Raw genomic sequence first — 19,956 nt, forward strand, 5'->3', positions numbered from 1 at the left:
TACAATATAAATGTTATTAAACTCTTAAGGATTATGAACGTAGAAAGCTCACCGGAATCAGAGAGTTTGAATGCAACCTCGGCAATGTTCTGTGGCTGAGAAAGGGTTTAAACAGTGTTATGTGGCTCTTTGAAGTAAAGAGAAGACCCACTGATCAAAGGTGGAATATTGTTCAGCATGGCAGAGAGAAGATGAGAAGGAAGCTCTGTGAATGTAACACCAGCTCTTTCAAGGCCTTGTTGTAGGAGGACTTGGAAAACTAAGAGCAATAAAACATTACTCATCCTTTTAGAAGGCAACAGAGCAGTAAATTTCTAAGTGGATTTGTGCACAATTGCTCTGTTTTCCACAGCACACACTATGACTATTTTTAGTGGCACATAGACTAAGTAGATAATTGCTCTGTGGGCTTCCTGTCTGTCAAAACTTTTACTCACCTGTTTTAACTCACTTAAGTGATTTTATTCCAGTTTATTTCCAAATTTTGATAACTGTGATGTGTATCAGTTGAGTAATAGTTCTGCAGTCACTTGTGTCTACTTCTTCTCTTCCAACATCTACCTAATGTTTTTGCCTTTACGCACTAGAGATGTTTGCTGAAACCAGTTCCATTTAGACTACTTCTGTGCATCTAATGTAGCAGACTTGAAAGTGAGCTAACTGATCAGCCACAAAAAACAGGCTTCCCATGGCAAGACTGTGGGAAATGATGCACAACCTCGTAAGAGAACCTCATGCCACAGAGTGAGACCCGATGAGGTCTGCTGGAACTGAGGGAGCAAATGCAGGGGCTAAAAGGCTGCATGAGTGTTATGCTTGGGAGGCGCAGAAGCAAGGATAAAAGCAGCAAGGAGAAGTGAAACGGAGGGATCAGAACAACACTCCACGGCAAGCGCTGGCAAAGGCTGGAGAATGGGTTTTGCCGTTGTTTGAGCTGTGTCCAGGGACGCGCAAGTGCAAGTGTATTCTCTGTCACCATGCCAGGCTTACATCTAGCCTCTCAGCGTCTGACATGCCAGGTGACATAGGACTGTGGTATGAGACAGGAGAGTGTGTGACGAGGATGTGAGCCAGGAGACCAATATGAAGCCCATGGGCCTTCAACACAAAGGAACCCCACTGCTGGCCAGCGGCTTGGATGAGGTACCTGCCAGGGTTGATGGAGCCAGGGGCTCCTGCTACTGCCCTGCAAAGGTGAGGGATGGAGGCACCACAGCAGGGTGGTGTATCTTGCTGATACATTTGAGTGTATCTGCACAGCGCAGTGTATTCTTAGTTTCTCCTCCAAATGGACAGAAGACATGCAGCCGAAAATTCTAAATAAACTCTAAGGTGTGAAGAGGAAATTATGCCTGTTGGCTTTCTCTGTTCCTCCCACCATCTTAGCTGTTTTTGGTTTGCACATGCATGCAACATGTCTCTGGGCCATTTATAGTGTTCATTACATTTGGAACAACCACCTAATTTCCTTGTCTTTTAAAGACAATTAAATCAATTGTACCTTACAAACATCTACCTCTGGCTCTTAATTTACATCAGCTTTTAACACTCAGGCTGGCTCCTCCTGAGACATGCAGACATTGCTCCTGTAGTCTTGGTCGAGCTCCACTCCTAGTATGATCAAAAATTTACTTTTCTAGAGCAGATCCCTCAGAGCAACAGCAGCTGTAATAGCCATAAGAACATCCAGGGAGGATTGCAAGTACTTGCTGCTTTCAGAGTTTTGCCTTCCTGTAACCTTGTCCTGGAAATTAATGTTTTGTCTACCTTGGACTTTTTAATGAAATTTTTCCCTATTCCAATATTACTGGGACAGCCATTTAAACCACACAGTCCTCTAGGAAAGCAGAGACTGTATGTCAGAACTAGTGCTGGTCCCACATTATTGTTGGGAAATTTTTTTTTTCAGATAACATAAGAATATAACTGGCTTTTCATGTCAGGCAAAAGCTAGTTCTCACCTAGTAACCTGCTAGGAACAGTGGCTGATGCAGGTATGTAGGAAAGAGGACTAGAGTGGGGTAATGCTGGTACTTCCCAGAATATTAACCCAGACTCCCATGATTTGTGTTTTGGAGATGTCTTGATGATACAAGCTTTTGTATTTAGTAGCTCTCAATAAGTATTTCCCAGGAATTTGTCACAGCAAGCAGTTTAGCAGCTTAAAAATGTTCTGTTTGTTTTGAACTAGGGTGGGGTGGTTTTTTTTGTGTCTCCTTATTTTTGTATTGGAAAAGACCATGAATAATTACTTTTTACTCACCTTCTCCATGCCACTCTCGAATGTATGGACTTCCTTTATATCCCTTCTGCAGACTGAGATGCCTTGTGTATTTAGCTCTTTCTAACACAAAAGCTGTTTCTTTGCTGCTTTTCTCCTTACCTCTTCTAATCCTGCTGTACTGTTTGTAAGATGAAGGTAGGAGGACTACCATGATATTGAAGAAGTGGGCTTCCCTTGGACTTATTTAGTGGCATAAAAACACTTCTGTTTTTCTGTTTTCTATTTCTTTCCTAATCCTGTTTGTTTTCAGATTCTTACTGGGCCAACATTGTCACTTGCAGTAACCCCAAGACCTCATTCATGAATCCTAATAGTCAACTCAAAGCTCAGAGCTGTGTACAAAAAAATGATTTTCCCCACATCATTTTGTGTTTATCTGTGCTGAATTTATCTGCCACTATATCACCTAGTTCCATAAGGTCCTTCTCCGTTCTTCACAGCTGGACTTTAACCTCCTCTTTCTGTATAGCTTTATATCAACAAAAAACTTTATCGTTTCATTATTCACTCACTTTCCCAGATCACCAATGAATATGAATAGCACTGACCACAGGACAGATTCCTGTGGGATGCCATTGATGGTGTCAGTTCGCTTGTAAAACCCAGTAATTTATTCTTTATTTCCTTTCAGTTAATCATTTACTGTGTGAGCCTTTTCCTTGTATCCCATGCCAGCCTAATTTCTTTAAGAGTGAGGAATGCTTTCTGGGAGCAAGGTGGACAGTAATCAGGGGGTCACCCATCATGGACTCCTTCAGGGAACACTGGTAGATTTGCGTTATGATTCCTCTTTACTTTTCCCCAGCGTACTGTGTTTAGTCATGTTCGTACCCTTCTGGTTTTCAGGCTGGTCTCTACCTCTTTAACCAATATGGACAGCAGACTTAATGTTCAGCAGCTCTCTGGATATTGCCTGGCACCTCTCCACTTGGCATTGTACCTGCCAGGTTTCTGTGCTGTGGTCCTGAGGCAGATTTCAGCCAGTGACTCCCATCGTTCATCCATCTCAAGCTCCTCTAGAGCTCCGGGGCAGATACCATCCAGTCCTGGCTTGTCATGGCTTGTTTTGAAGATCTGCCCTACAACATCTTCTACCCAAACTTCACTTTGAGACAGATCATTCAGCATTTCCCTTTCTCTGTCCTGTGGGAACTTCCCCAGCTCTACCATAGGGAAAACACATGCAAAATACTTATTTAGGTTTTCTGCTATGACCTTATTTTCTTTAAGCACCCCTTCTATACCCTGACCATCTACTGGCCCTCAATGCCCTCTTCAGGCTTCTTGATCCCATTGCATTTGGACAAGAATTCATGGCTATTTGCAGATTGCTCCTGTAACAGCTCTGGAGGAGATTACATTACGCTGGTCTTTTCTTCCATTTACCCACCCTTTACAGTGGCATTGGCCTTAAGTACTTCTGAACTTTCTTTTTCCCACAGCAGGTGGTAAGTTCGGGATACATTATTAAGGGCCATTAGTGGAATATACAGCCTGAATTCAGTAAAGTGTGTGCCTAAATCCCATTATTTTAATACTGACCTGTGTTAAGCACTTAAATTCTCTGCAGAGTTTATAGCTCTAGCTAAGAAGCTGTGGGCAACAGGTATTTCTTTTCTCTGTAATTTTTAATGATATTACTTCTTGTTTGGCTTGTTGTTGATAATGCAGACCCTTATGTGGAGCTTGCTGTAGTAATGCGGTGATGAAACGTCTACGTGTGTCGTGGAGCAGTGGGATTCTGTCTCCCTTGGGCCCTGCAGCTTGAATCATTTTGGTAATCGTTGCTAGCACGAGATCTGGAAACAGCAGTTCTTCAGCAAGACACTAAGGGGCAGCCCCAGACCAAAAGAATTTTTCCTCGTTTTTTTATATATATTCAAACTAAGAGAAAACTTTATTTGCCTCATTTTTCTATATTGATTTAACATCAACAGTGCCCAGGAATATTGAATCAGGTCAATCATCTGGAGTGTTTTTTTTCCATTGCATCTTTTGGTAGGTATTTATTTCACCGCTGGTGATAAGGAAGAGTTTATTTGCCAGTTATCTCAAGGCAGGCCCACTTGAGCACATGGCTCGCAAACAGGGCAGAGAGGATGCAGTGAGCTCTGCATCTGGAGCCTTGGTGGCCACCCGCACATGATGGCATGGCCAAGCGCACGTACAAGCATGTAGTTGTACGAGCCAGGGGCCCTTGCTGCTCAGAGGCACTCCTTGCCACCAGAAAGCTAGTTACAACAGCCCTAAGAAACCGAAGTAATAGCTGCTGCGGGGATAGTTAGAGACCAGGAAGGAGAAACTGAGGCAGGCCTCACTCAACAGCCCACTCAGGGCCGGGGAAAACCTATGGAAGGTTCTCCTACCACCACAAGCTGGTAGGTGACTTGGCCACCATCCTGTGACACAGGATCACGCCCTGCAAGGAGAGGTCCCAACAGTTATGAAGCATAACCTGAACCGAGCTGCAAAAACCTTGTGGAAGGAACTGGATGTTGAAGTGAATTAGGATGAAGGCTGCTGCACATTGATACGAGTTCAAATTAGGAAGAACATGAGTTGGTCAGAACCAGCGTGTCTCAAAAGGGTGGATTAGCCTTCTCGAAGAGTGGCTTTAACACAAAGGGAATTACTGGCTTGGCTTGGTTCAGAAGGTGATGTATTGCCAAATACCAGCTGTAACATGAGCTACCAAAGCCAGCTGGTGCTGGGTGTGGGTTCTCTGGTTACAGGGTGGGGAGGGCTGCTCTGTAACAGGACTCCCTGCTGCTACCTGAGGCAGAGCTGGCTCCAACTCTATGTCTACACGGGAGTATTTTACACAATTTTGGTATCCTTCCTTGGTGTAGATCGACTGCATTAAAGTAATAAATGATTGGCTGATTGGCTTGGCTGCTACACCACTGGATAGATACATTTGCTTCAAAGGCTTAGAAGGAAGGAAGGATTGCATAGCCAGAGTATCACTTCAAAACTCCAGTTTAGGGTTCATGAAGGCTTTCTAGGCTATTTTCCAGGTAACAATACATTCCTATACAACTTGATATTGCCTTCACAGGCTACTAACGCGTGGTTGCTTACAGAGGGAGGAAATGGTGGCTGATTTTCTAGGAGGAGGAGAAGGGACCAGTAGGCGGTAACCCAACTCAGTACCTCAAGTACAAACAATGCTCCAATTTCTGTCCTAAATGAGTATCACAAGAGAAATTACCACTTTGGGAACAAACAGAGTTCAATGATCTGGACATTTCAGTGAAAAAGTCATTTACGTATTTGGAAAAGTATTATACAGTCTTGTCCAAAACAGAGAATGAGATCAAGATACACTTCAGTTGGGCAGCCTGTCCTGGTTTCGGCTGGGATAGGGTTAAATTTCTTCCTAGTGCTGTGTTTTGGATTTAGTATGAGGAGAATGTTGATAACACACTGATGCTTTCAGTTGTTGCTAAGTGCCCTCCTAGTCCAAGGACAGCTCCCGTGCCTACTGACTGAGCTAGGTACACAAGGTGGGAGGGAACATAATCAGGACAGCCAGCCCAGCTGGCTAATGGGGTATTCCATACCATGTGACGTCATGCTCGTACATGAATGGTAGGCGTGATCCAGGAAGTGCCGATCGCTACTTGGTTATTGGTCAGCGCGGGTGGTGAGCAATTGCATTGTGCATCACTCATTTTGTATATTCTATCATTACCATTATTATTTTCCCTTTTTTTCCCTGTTCTATTAAACTGTCTTTATCTCAACCCACGAGTTTCTCTCACTCTTACCCTTCCGATTCTCTCCCCGTTCCGCTGGGGGTGGGGGGAGTGAGTGAGCGGCTGCGTGGTATTTGGCTGCCTGCCAGGTTAAACCACGACAGTCCTTTTTGGCGCCCAACGTGGGGCTCAAAGGGTTGAGATAACGACACATCTGACCCGAACGGGTTAAAACAAATTTGTTATAAGCATTCATTATATCAGTTTAGTACTTGATGTTCACAATGTTGATTTATTTGCTCTCAGAGTTTTTGGATCTGTTTTTGGAGTTGTGGTATGTAGCACCTTACTGGCTGTCTATACTGCTGATTATCAGTTTGTATGTGGGGTTGGTCATCTCTGGGAAATGGATTAAGGTCACCGCTTTGCTATACTGTGTGACCTGGCTTTATGTTATGATAAAATTATTGGTCACGAGCCTGTACTCAACACTGCCATCATTCCTGTTGTTCAGGAGCTATCTTTTGGAAACTATTAATAATTACACTTTTTACGTCTTCACCTCAGAGGATGAATTTAGTGGGGAGACAGGATGGGACAGTTTCTCCCACTTGTTCACCTTCCCTTCCATATCTTCAGAAACTCCTTTTTCTTCTATCCTTTTCATGAAGACGTCCACAATATTCCCTGAGAATTTTGAATATCCTTGGGATGTTCAAATGAGCATGTTCATATTGCTATGTCTCCTGAATGTGGTTCAGGCCTTGTTTAGAGTTAAACAACTATTCAGGAATACTGTCCAGAGATCAACCCCAGCAACAGACACGGTGACTACTCAAACCCCCACGACAGGCACTGTAGCTACTTCAACCCCCACAACAACCACTATGGCTACTCAGACCCCGGCAACAGTCACTACAGTTACTCCAACCTCCGCAACAGGCACTGCAGCTACTCAAACTCCGCCAACAGTCACTGCAGTTACTCCAACCAGTGCGACAAGCACTGCAGCCACTCAAACCCCGGCAACAGTCACTACAAGTACTCCAACCCCCGCGACAGTCACTGCAGCTACCCAAACCCTCGCGACGGGTACTACAGCTGAACCAGAAGACCAACCGTCGCTGGTATCCGTTGCCCCTGTACAGAAGAAGAAATCTTTGAAGCAGAAGTCAGGTCGTGTAGAAAAGGATGGTGGAAAAGCAGGGCCATCACGAGGAGGGGAGGAGGAAGAGGAAGAACTCATAAACGAGACGGAAACCACCCGATCCCTATCCCTGAATGAGTTGCGAGATATGCGGAAAGATTTCGGCCGTCGTCCAGGCGAGCATATTGTTACCTGGCTGCTCCGATGCTGGGATAATGGGGCCAGTAGCCTGGAATTAGAGGGGAAGGAGGCCAAACAGCTGGGATCCCTTGCTAGGGAAGCGGGTGTTGACAAAGCAATTGGAAAAGGGACACAGGTCCTCAGCCTCTGGAGGCGACTGCTGTCAGGCATAAAGGAAAGGTATCCCTTCAAGGAAGATGTTATATATCGCCCAGGCAAATGGTCCACTATGGAGAGAGGTATCCAGTACCTGAGAGAACTAGGCATGCTGGAGGTGGTTTATAGTGACCTGGACGACGTCCAAACACCCAAAGATCCAGATGACGTCCAGTGCACCCGACCCATGTGGCGGAAGTTGGTACGGAGAGCACCAGCATCGTATGCCAGTTCGTTGGCAGTACTGTGCTGGAAAGAGGAAGAAGCACCAACGGTGGATGAGGTGGTTAGCAGACTTCGGGATTTTGAAGAAACTATCTCCTCCTGCCTTGTCTCAGCTGTGGAGAAACTGTCCCGGGAGTTCCAGCAATTCAAAGAGGATATGTCCTATTCTCCACCTGTACGGACCAGTATCTCAGCCATTAGGAGTCAGCGTTTTTCTCCTCAAGAGAGAGGATATCGAAAGTACACATCACGGGGCACCCTGTGGTTTTACCTGCGTGACCACGGAGAGGACATGAGGCAGTGGGATGGAAAACCTACCTTCATCCTAGAGGCACGTGTACGTGAGTTGCAAGGAAAAACAATCACACAAGGGGGTTCTCCCAGGAAAAATGATGCTCCAGTTCTCAGGAAAAACCTGTCTCACGACGGTCCAGTTTCCAGTGAACAGTTCCCCAGACAGAGTAGAAGGGCTGATCTTACTTTGGATTGTAATTGCAATGAAGAAATTCTTGACTCACGTTTGCAAGAAGTGAGAGATGGATACTATGACCAGAACTAGAGGGGCCCTGCCTCCAGCCAGGTGGAGGAAAGGGACAACCGGGTTTACTGGACTGTGTGGATTTGATGGCCTGGCACATCAGACCCACAGGAGTATAAGGCTCTCGTAGACACCTGTGCACAGTGTACCCTGATGCCATCAAGCTATAAAGGGGCAGAACCCATTTGTATTTCTGGAGTGACAGGGGGATCCCAAGAGTTAACTGTATTGGAGGCCGAAGTGAGCCTGACCGGGAATGAGTGGCAGAAGCACCCCATTGTGACTGGCCCAGAGGCTCCGTGCATCCTTGGCATAGACTACCTCAGGAGAGGGTATTTCAAGGACCCAAAAGGGTACCGGTGGGCTTTTGGTATAGCTGCCCTGGAGACAGAGGAAATTAAACAGCTGTCCACCTTGCCTGGTCTCTCGGAGGACCCTTCTGTTGTGGGGTTGCTGAGGGTTGAAGAACAACAAGTACCAATCGCTACCACAACAGTGCATCGACGGCAATACCGCACCAACCGAGACTCCCTGATCCCCATCCATGAGCTGATTCGTCAACTGGAGAGCCAAGGAGTGATCAGCAAGACTCGCTCACCCTTTAACAGTCCCGTATGGCCAGTGCGAAAGTCCAATGGAGAGTGGAGGCTAACAGTAGACTATCGTGGCCTGAACGAAGTCACGCCGCCACTGAGTGCTGCCGTGCCGGACATGCTGGAACTTCAATACGAACTGGAGTCAAAGGCAGCCAAGTGGTACGCCACCATTGATATCGCTAATGCCTTCTTCTCCATCCCTTTGGCGACAGAGTGCAGGCCACAGTTTGCTTTCACTTGGAGGGGCGTCCAGTACACCTGGAACCGCCTGCCCCAGGGGTGGAAACACAGCCCTGCCATTTGCCATGGACTGATCCACACCGCACTGGAACAGGGTGAGGCTCCGGAACACCTGCAATACATTGATGACATCATTGTGTGGGGCAACACAGCAGAGGAAGTTTTTGAGAAAGGGAAGAAAATAATTCAAATCCTTCTGAAATCTGGTTTTGCCATAAAACAAAGTAAGGTCAAGGGACCTGCACAGGAGATCCAGTTTTTAGGAATAAAATGGCAAGATGGACGTCGTCAGATCCCAACGGATGTGATCAACAAAATAACAGCCATGTCCCCACCAACTAGCAAAAAGGAAACACAACCTTTCTTAGGTGTTGTGGGCTTTTGGAGAATGCATATTCCAAATTACAGTCAGATCGTAAGCCCTCTCTATCAAGTGACCAGGAAGAAGAACAACTTCAAATGGGGCCCTGAGCAACGACAAGCATTTGAACAAATTAAAGAGGAGATAGTTCATGCAGTAGCCCTTGGGCCAGTCCGGGCAGGACAAGATGTAAAGAATGTGCTCTACACCGCAGCCGGGGAGAATGGCCCTACCTGGAGCCTCTGGCAGAAAGCACCAGGGGAGACTCGAGGTCGACCCTTAGGGTTCTGGAGTCGGGGATACAGAGGATCCGAGGCCCGCTACACTCCAACTGAGAAGGAGATATTGGCAGCATATGAAGGGGTTCGAGCTGCTTCGGAAGTGGTTGGTACTGAAGCACAGCTCCTCCTGGCACCCCGACTGCCGGTGCTGGGCTGGATGTTCAAAGGGAGCGTCCCCTCTGCACATCATGCAGCCGATGCTACGTGGAGTAAGTGGGTCGCGCTGATCACACAACGGGCCCGAATAGGAAACCCCAGCCACCCAGGAATCTTGGAGGTGATCACGAACTGGCCAGAAGGCAAAGATTTTGGCATATCCACAGAGCAGGAGGTGACACGTGCTGAAGAGGCCCTACTGTATAATAAACTACCAGAAAACGAGAAGCAATATGCCCTGTTCACTGATGGGTCCTGCCGCCTTGTGGGAAAACATCGGAGGTGGAAAGCTGCGGTATGGAGTCCTATACGCCAAGTTGCAGAAACTGCTGAAGGAGAAGGTGAATCGAGTCAGTTTGCAGAGGTGAAGCCATCCAGCTGGCCTTGGACATTGCTGAACGAGAAAAATGGCCAGTACTTTATCTCTATACTGACTCATGGATGGTGGCAAATGCCCTGTGGGGGTGGCTGCAGCAGTGGAAGCAGAACAACTGGCAGCGCAGAGGTAAACCCATCTGGGCTGCCGCACTGTGGCAAGATATTGCTGCCCGGGTTGAGAACCTGACTGTAAAAGCACGTCACATAGATGCTCACGTACCCAAGAGTCGGGCCACTGAGGAACATCAAAATAACCAGCAGGTGGACCAGGCTGCTAAGATTGAAGTGGCTCAGGTGGATTTGGACTGGCAACATAAGGGTGAATTATTTATAGCTCGGTGGGCCCACGACGCGTCAGGCCATCAAGGAAGAGATGCAACATATAGATGGGCTCGTGATCGAGGGGTGGACTTAACCATGGACGCTATTGCACAGGTTATCCACGAATGTGAAACGTGCGCTGCAATCAAACAAGCCAAGCGAGTAAAGCCTCTTTGGTATGGAGAACGATGGTTGAAATATAAATATGGGGAGGCCTGGCAGATTGATTATATCACACTCCCACAAACCCGACATGGTAAGCACTATGTGCTCACCATGGTGGAAGCAACCACCGGATGGCTGGAAACATATCCTGTGCCCCATGCCACCGCCCGGAACACCATCCTGGGCCTTGAAAAGCAAGTCCTATGGTGACATGGCACCCCAGAAATAATTGAGTCAGACAACGGGACTCACTTCCAAAACACTCTCATAGACACCTGGGCCAAAGAGCATGGCATTGAGTGGGTCTATCACATCCCCTACCATGCACCAGCCTCCGGGAAAATCAAATGATACAATGGACTGCTAAAGACTACGCTGAGAGCAATGGGTGGTGGGACATTCAAGCATTGGGACACACATTTAACAAAGGCCACCTGGTTAGTCAATACCAGGGGATCTGCCAATCGAGCTGGCCCTGCCCAATCAAGACTCTTACGTACTGTAGATGGAGATAAAGTCCCTGTCGTGACCATAAGAAATATGCTGGGGAAGACAGTCTGGGTTACTCCTGCCTCTGGCAAGGGAAAACCCATTCGTGGGATTGCTTTTGCTCAAGGACCTGGGTACACTTGGTGGGTGATGCGAAAGGATGGGGAGGTCCGGTGTGTACCTCAAGGGGATTTGATTTTGGGTGAAAATAGCCAATGAACTTAATTTTGATGTCAACTGTTACATGATATTGTATATCATTATTTCTATGATATAGCAGTGGTATAGCAGTGAAAATCACCCAGATTAGTGAAGAATGAACTAACTCCGATGAAACCGAGCGAAGTGCAACGATGATAGAACTGGACGAGCGCAGCAGTACCGAAATGAGAACTGGCTTCAGGATGCAACAGCCCAACACCGCACACCATCTCTTCGGCCCTGAAAGACTGTTATGACAGATGGAGCCCAAAGTCATGGACTAAATGAACTCAGTGGACATTTTAGAGGGATGGTCCATAGACCAAGGGAATGATATCTGTGCGTGCATATATATATATGTGTGTATATATAAAGAAAGATAGTGGTGGTTAATTGAAATGTATTAAAAAAAGACGTGAGACCTAAGCACGACGTAAACGGTATAGAATAAGGGGTGGATACTGTCCTGGTTTCGGTTGGGATAGGGTTAAATTTCTTCTTAGTGCTGTGTTTTGGATTTAGTATGAGGAGAATGTTGATAACACACTGATGTTTTCAGTTGTTGCTAAGTGCCCTCCTAGTCCAAGGACAGCTCCCGTGCCTACTGACTGAGCTAGGTACACAAGGTGGGAGGGAACATAATCAGGACAGCCAGCCCAGCTGGCTAATGGGGTATTCCATACCATGTGATGTCATGCTCAGTATATGAAGGGTAGGCGTGATCCAGGAAGTACCGATCGCTACTTGGTTATTGGTCAGCGCGGGTGGTGAGCAATTGCATTGTGCATCACTCATTTTGTATATTCTATCATTACCATTATTATTTTCCCTTTTTTTCCCTGTTCTATTAAACTGTCTTTATCTCAACCCACGAGTTTCTCTCACTCTTACCCTTCCGATTCTCTCCGCGTCCCACTGGGGGTGGGGGGAGTGAGTGAGCGGCTGCGTGGTATTTGGCTGCCTGCCAGGTTAAACCACGACACAGCCCTTGAAGTGTAACCCATTAAAAAAGATGCCTACAGAGTAAACCACCAAATTTAGGTGGTAAAAGCTATTAGCAAGAGCTTTAATAGCTCTTTGCTATTCTGCTGCCTGTGGGATCGCAGCAGTTAAAACAGTCTTGAAGATGTGAACCAGAACCTGTGGGGAAGGGACACATGCCTGATGTAAAGGGATCAATCAATCAGCCACCCAGATATGGAAACAAAACACAAATGAAAATGCTAACAATCCTAAAAATGTTAAAATTCTCATTATAACTTAAAAAGAAATACTGCTTCACCTGTAAGTCCCTTATGCGCTCTTTAGTCTATATTGATAAACTCTTCAGTCTAACCTAGGCTCTAATCTAATGTAAGCTTTATAGTGAATGGTGTATCCGTCCTTCCAAGCCTTGCAGTGTTCCCTGTTGCTTCCCATCACACCTTTTGCCACTTTGGGGGTACAACATTGATTCAAAACACATGCATCCCAAGAACAATGTGAGTCCGGGAAAAATAAATAATGACAGGATGTGGGGGGAGGTCGTCTTGCCTTTCTCAGTGCAATAATTATTTGTGAGAAAATATTCCCCACGTGCATTCTGGCAAATGTTGAAAACCAGATGCCCTAAGTATGAGATTCCTACTTAAGCTGAGCAGCATTTTACTGTGGCTTAGACTGTCACTGTATAGGCTGCTCTGGCTTAAAGGCAGCCTGTGTTATGTTGTCTCAAGAAGAGACCAAGGGAAAATCCTGGTGAAGAAGCCAAAGCTTCTCCTTCCCAGCTGTGGAGGAAGAAGGCTGCTGAACTATGTCAAGGGCTGACTGCTCTCACACAGGGCAGAACTCTGCTCAGTTTTCTGAGGAGCAGAGACCAGCGATAAGATTCTCTGCCTGTGGTCTGACTGTCCCATCTCCATGTAGGAGGGGAGGAGCAGTCCCATAGAGCCTCCCAGCTGGGTGTACCTCTACATTACCGCAACTAAAGTTAAAGGAAGCAGTCATAGCTGGCTGGGTCCTTTCTCAGGTTCACGGGGCAAGGAACAACCTCTGCCTCTCTCAGCAGCCTCCGGTGAAAACAGATGGCTCACTCATTCTGTAAGCCTAGCATCTATTACTCCTTGAGCAAAGAAAGCAGAATTTGGCCCTATAGAGTATTTGTGCCATGCCAGCTGAAAAATCTGCCCGTCTGCTTCTGACAGCCATTGATTTGGCAGCGCGCACTTTAATATTGAAATACTCAGTAGGAGAAGGGCACAGCTGGAGCAGTCTGCAAGGGGCAAACACATAACATGAAGGGCACAATAAACATGGAACTAGATTGGGTGAGTTGGGGGACAGGCTGCTTTCAAGTTTATTTCTGAGTTTGAGTGAGGAGCCATGACTATTTGAAGGGAATTTATAAAGTCAAACAAAGTCAAACTCTTTGTGGTAGTGGTAGATGGTGCAAAAGGGGCCAATGGCCACCATTGCAGCTTGGGATGCTGTCGCAGAGGCTCACAAAATCAAATTAAGCAGGTGATAGATTCAAAAATAAACTTTATTTAAACCAAAGTTGTTTAGTAGAAAACTAACTAGAAATGAGGCTCATCAAAATCGTTCAACACTTCGACAACATCAGTAAACTGATAGGTTCAGGATGGTGTACGAGGAATTAGTACTGCACAGCCAGCTTTAGAAATGAGGATCCAAAATGTGCACAATCACTCATCTATAAGATGAGGGCTCTCAACCTCAAGGAGTTTCCTTGGGCAGCATCCCGACGCAAGGGGAGAGTCACCAACTGCAGACCCGCTGCTCCGAGGAGGACCAACTCAACTTGCCCTCCGGCAGGGCTCCATCTATACCCTAGTCAAATCTGAGCTGTGGTCAACTCTAATTGGCTGAGGGTCTTCACTTTCTTACTCCTCGCCTGAGGTGTATACATGACTGTAATTACTGACCCAAAGTGTGTACGTGACGGTTGGCACTTGCCAATGTAAAGGTGCAAAAGTAAGGGTGCGAAAAGTAAGGATGAAGCGGTCCTGATGCCCCCAATCTTTTAAAAGGGCGGGTGCACCTGCCACAGATGCTCAGACTGGATAGTAGGATAAATATCTTCCCCAGAGAGTTAGTGCAGCACTAGAGCAGGTTACCCAAGAACTTGTGAAATCGCCATCCTTGGACATTTTAAAGGTTTAACTAGACAAAGCCATGGTTGACCTGGTCTGGCATTGGTGAATAACCCACTTTGAGCAGGAGGTGGGACTAGGCATCTCCAGAGGTGCCTTCCCACCAACACTACCATGATTTGACAGGTTGTGACGGACAAAGTTTGGTCATGAATGAGGAAGGCACCGATCTTCACCATGTCTACAGTCATGCTGCAGTCCTACTCCCTCTGCCAGCCACATGTCTGGTGCTGCTCCTGTGTTTAGCCTGGTGGAAACCAGAGGGCACGGGAGGATTGATGGGGGAATGGTGGTTGCTCACATGGAGTCAGGTCTTGCTCTGATACAGAAGTGCTCGCAGGCTGCATTGACTTTAGTTATCTTCAGTGCCTATTAGATACCATACAAAACCAGATTGTGCTGGAGTTCTGGATGAAGGATTAAAAACTGTTGATTGATAATCATGAATTTTGAGTAGCCTCTGGGACCTGCCCTCACAGAGGTTAGGAGATCTCTGCTGTCACTGGAGCCACTGGCAGGATTTCACTAGCTGGGGAGGAAAGGGATGGACACAGCAAATTGGATGGACCTCTTAACAAACAAGCTGAGTGCAGCCGTTCCCTGTGTACATGTAATCAACTAGTGTGGAATAGAGTTTCTTACACAATTAGCTGGAGTGAAAGTAGCTATTGAAAGAGACTGCACAGATTATATCACTGTATAAGTTATTGAGCTGATGTTCTGGGTATGATAGAGGAAACCCTTCTTTCTTCTGTCCTGAGGATGGCAGCTGTGAAAGTTTATACCTGCTTCCTGGAAGTTGTACCTCCTGTAGACTCTGCTTAGATAATTAATTTGCAATATTCATCAGCCAGAGGATCAATGTAATATATAGACAAACAGAAGGATTTTATACTTATGTATTGACTCAGGGGTGGTTTTGTCCTGGTTGTGGGTGAAACTGTTGTTGAATAAATGGCAGAAAAAAAACCCAGTATTTTGATGTTTATCTGGTTAATATTTCTGAGCAATAGTTATAAGCTTTAGTGAATCACAGGCAAGATATAGCCCTGCCTGGCTGTAGCTACATAAGACACTCCATGCTTTTTCTTATCATCTGCAAAGATACAGAGAATACCCAGGATCTGAGTGAGAGAGCTGTGCTGTGCCTGATATCACCTGTGTTCTTCTCCCATGTGCTGCATACGGTCCAGCTAGATCCCTGCTTGGTGGAGCACAGGGACTCCCTCTGTACAAAACCGGGCTCCCATTAGCTACCCCCAAATACAGAAGAGGTATGGAAAGCAACTCTCCTCCCCAACTCTCCTCTGACTCCAGGAGGGATTAGGTTCCTCTTGTTGCATTTCCAGGCTGGTTTCCACCTGGACCTTTGCTAAAATTTAGCTGAGCGTTGGCTTACCCCATCCCTGCCATCGCAACCGCAGTGATGGGAGGTGAAGACATATGCCTTGCACGTGGTGTTGTGCAGGTCTGCGGGGACCTCTAACCAGAAAAGCCTGCCTACTGTTTCAGAAACAACACTTTATACACAGTCATCTCCCATATCACTGGGATTCAGCACTTTTATGTGGCTCCCCCCTTCAATCCCCCTTCTCCCAGAGGCACAGCCAAGACCCCTCAGGTTGTGGACACTTGTCACAACGGCACAGACGGAAGAAGCATCATGTCTTGAGGCAAAGGAGGCAGGCAGAGGTGTGGGCTGAGATCTACCGTGGCACTCAAAATTACGAGTGCCTGGAGGCTTTCAGAGCTAAAAACAATGCCCATCTCATTCTCTTTCCCCCTGGCTGGAATAAAAGAGAGAAAGAGCTGCGGCTGTGTGCCCTCTCGCTATTTATCTGCACAGTTGTACGCACTGGACATGCACGTGCAGCAGGTGGAAAGCTTTATTGAGGGAAAGCAAACCCAAAGCAAGCAGTTTTCCATTTCATGTAGCTATCATGAAAACTGTGGTTATTTGGTATTTCGGGTGGTAAGTAGGCCCTACCGCGATGAAGATGCTGTTTCTTGCGTCACCCAGCCATCACCCCTGGGGTTGGCAAGTCCCTGGGGCCGGGGCAGGGGAAGCCCTCCTGGGGGAAGATCACTTATTAAAAGAGCGATGCTGAACTGCAGCTGTTGTGCAGGACTGATAACAATGAAGCCAAGCCTGTTGATCAGTGCACACTGTAATTTCAGGCACACCTTCCTCTGAAGCTGGTTTCCTCGCTTCCTCCTGAGGACACATGTACTACAGCAAGAATTTCATTCAGCAAGAGCCAATGTTTTAGGCTTACGGAGACATTTGACAATAACGGTAGATTTCTTAAGGGATTTGTAGCAGACTCACCTACAAGCCTACCACTAGGTACCCAAATATCTTTGAACACTGGCTGCCAGTGCTGAGGCATTTCAACTCTCAGCTGTAGAAGTGCAGAGAGACAGATTAGAAAGAGTTGAAAATGGGGGAAAGTTGTTTTATACTGACCTGGTGATTGTTAGCATTTTCTAATTTTGACCTTCAGGGGCCCGGATGGGCATATTTGTAAAAGGTCAAATGATAAAAAATATCTCGTGTGTTCCACACACAGCCCTCTACTCTGCCTAGTGAATATTTTAGTGACCCATTTACAGCAAGCTTTTATTGAACAGAGTAGGCAAATGCAGAGGGAAACAGAAGCCCTGTCATCCTTATAACAATTATACGTCTGTCTCTATTTGTGTAATCTACCCTCTCAGCCTGATAAACAAGAGCCTGTACATAGGTTTTGAAAGGAAGGTGACCATCACCTTCTGGGATCTGAGTATTTTCTCGCATACACCTCAGCTAGCCTGTAAAGCAGGTAAGTCTTAGCCTTTGCACGGTGATATTGTTCAGGACTCCAGTCTTACCTTGAATTTCATTCTGGCTTTTTAATCTCTCTCCCAGGGCTTTATCAACGTGTTTCTCTTTCACCTGATTTCTATTTTTAGCTATTTTTTGAGTCAGCTACTCAGCAATTAACTGCATTTCCATCTTTTTTCTTGGTGGTGCTTCCCTGTGTACCTTCTTACTGTGTGTTCGATGAAGCAAAACCTCGGGGGTGCCTGGCTCACATTTGTTTATTCCAGATAATTTACAGGAAAAAGGGTCAGCCCAAGAAAACAGGACCAAATAAATTGAAAGCTGATGCTTTTATCCTGATTACTGGTGACTTTCCTTTAATCACCTAAGGAACTGTTGCGGAGCCTTCCAGATAAATGCGCATCCACTTTGGCCATTCTTATTTGTCGATCTCATTTTCTTGAGAAAACTTACAAATGAACAGGTAGGAGAGTGTGCCTTCATTTTCTGTGTGTTTTCAGCTATGGGTATGAGAGATTTCCTTTTACAGTGGCTTTGCAAAATGGATGCACACTAAATCACTTTCTTAAATGAAGACGTTCCTTTCTGTTTACCTTTTTAAAGTAATTGCTAGTGAGTTCAGGACAATGTTTTATAACAGTCTAGCCTTGCTCACACACAGTTGACAGGATGGATAAACTGAAAACCCATTTTTTCAGTATTGGTAACAATTTCTCTCTTCAGCTAGCTCTCCATCCCTTCCCTAAGACTGGCCTTTGGTTTGGCTCCTGTGCAATATCACTGACTCTGGATCTTTGCCCCGCAGCTCTCCCGCTCACTGCTATGTCCACACCGCTGGAGGACGCGATGGACACCTTGATCAGGATTTTCCATCACTACTCTGGCAAAGAAGGAGACAGATACAAGCTCAGTAAAGGAGAACTCAAGGAGCTCCTCACCAGCGAGCTCACTGACTTCCTTTCAGTAAGATGCAGCTCCTGAATGTCTTGAGTTATAGTTTCATGGGTGGGATAAGCAGATATCCAAGTGTTCAAGAATAACATCTCCTTCTGCAAGGCACATCATTCCACAGCCTCTCAGATGACAGTTGTCTTTGTGGAGCCAGACAGAAGGAGATGAGATCAAATGTCCCATTTGAGAAGTGTGTTTTCAGAGAGTGGTCCAGCCCCAGTGCCGTGCCATGTGCCACCAGCAGCAGAGCCGGGTACCTGTGCTCTGCCTACTCCGCTGCCCTTTTGAGCAGGAGGGCAAAGGCAGCAGTAGAAGCAGCAGTAGCAAAATCAATGCTAAATCACGCTTTAATCAGGGTTTTTTTGTTTGTTCATTTTTAATAATACGGCGTAGATAAGTCCAACAACCAGTTCTCATGAGACAAGAAAGCAGCTTGTGCACAACGGCCACAGACACAGTACAGCGGCTTGTGTGCCCTGCAGAGAGATGCTAAGAAAATCCTGTCAGTGATAAGCTGCTGATCTGAATTCTCTTTGCACGTTTGTTATGTTCTGCATTACACAGCATGGAGGTTTTATGGAATAATGACCAGATTCATAGTTGTTTTCTGTTTCCTCTTAACTGTAAAAATTGTCGTGAACCCTATCACCACCAGCAGGATTTTTTTCCGTTTCCTTGAATTGGATTTTCTTTTATTCTTGGCTATTGATTTATTATTATGCGATTCACTGTTCTTACTCCCACTGAAAAGGATGTGTTGTTTGCTAAGTAGAGATCTTCTGAATGTGATGAATGGATGTATAATATGACCACTTATGAATAGTCTGTTGAAAATCTAAGTACTGTTCGTTAAGGGATGACACAGAGAAATTCACACTATAGATCCATCTTGTCAAAAGAAATCAGTGCTCAGCAGCTCCTAAAATCTGTTTGATTCGTTTCAGTGCCTATTTAGCACCTGTATTCCTTCTTAAGAGCTGCACAATTTCTGTTGCTGTGCACTTTTGGGACTCCAGACAGTTTTTAATGCTGTGGCTAGTGGTATATTACTATTCAGGTGCATATTTCATGCAGCTTTTTATGTAATAGCACCGGGGCTTGCGACATAGCAGTGGATTGCACCGCTGGGTGTGTCAGAATTATGCATTCAAGATCTGCACAGCTAAGTCACGCTTTTCTTTCTCTTTAGGGCCAAAAGGACCCCCTTCTGGTTGATGAGATTATGAAAGATCTGGACTGCAATAAAGATAATGAAGTGGATTTTAATGAATTTGTCATTCTGTTCGCTGCTTTGACTGTGGCATGTAATGATTTCTTTGAAGAACAGCTAAAAAGAGAGGGATTTTAAAAATGCTCAATATAATCAATCTCCTGGTCACAAATGCAAGCAAAGCACACCTAGTTAGGTAGCCCTCATCAGCGTTTAGTGAATGCAAACCATCATCCCTACAACTGTTACTGCTGTAAGACATTTACGGACCAGATCAGCAGCTGATGTAAGCTGGACCAAAGCCAGTTTATACTACTTGAAATCTGGCTTTTAATATTTTCAGCCTTTGCGCTGCATGCATCTGTAACATGCATTCATCAGTTGCCCAGGTCAAGGGCTTGGA

General features: G+C 45.9%; 1 protein-coding gene across 1 annotated transcript; it reads left to right on the forward strand.

The window, feature by feature from the left end:
* Positions 1-18,061: 18,061 nt before the first annotated feature.
* S100Z (S100 calcium binding protein Z) lies at positions 18,062-19,691 on the forward strand. The gene is made up of 2 exons (XM_075136796.1): positions 18,062-18,355; positions 19,533-19,691. The coding sequence occupies exons 1-2, from the start codon at positions 18,062-18,064 to the stop codon at positions 19,689-19,691; spliced, it is 453 nt and encodes a 150-aa protein (XP_074992897.1).
* Positions 19,692-19,956: the final 265 nt, after the last annotated feature.

This window comes from Calonectris borealis, chromosome Z, assembly GCF_964195595.1.
Source record: "Calonectris borealis chromosome Z, bCalBor7.hap1.2, whole genome shotgun sequence".
Taxonomy (NCBI): Eukaryota; Metazoa; Chordata; class Aves; order Procellariiformes; family Procellariidae; genus Calonectris; species Calonectris borealis.

Excerpts from the sequence above, each read along its gene's own strand:
- S100Z (XM_075136796.1), top strand. The coding sequence starts at position 18,062 with ATGGATAAACTGAAAACCCATTTTTTCAGTATTGGTAACAATTTCTCT. Across the intron at positions 18,356-19,532 it reads AGCTCACTGACTTCCTTTCA|GGCCAAAAGGACCCCCTTCT; the intron begins GTAAGATGCAGC and ends CTTTCTCTTTAG.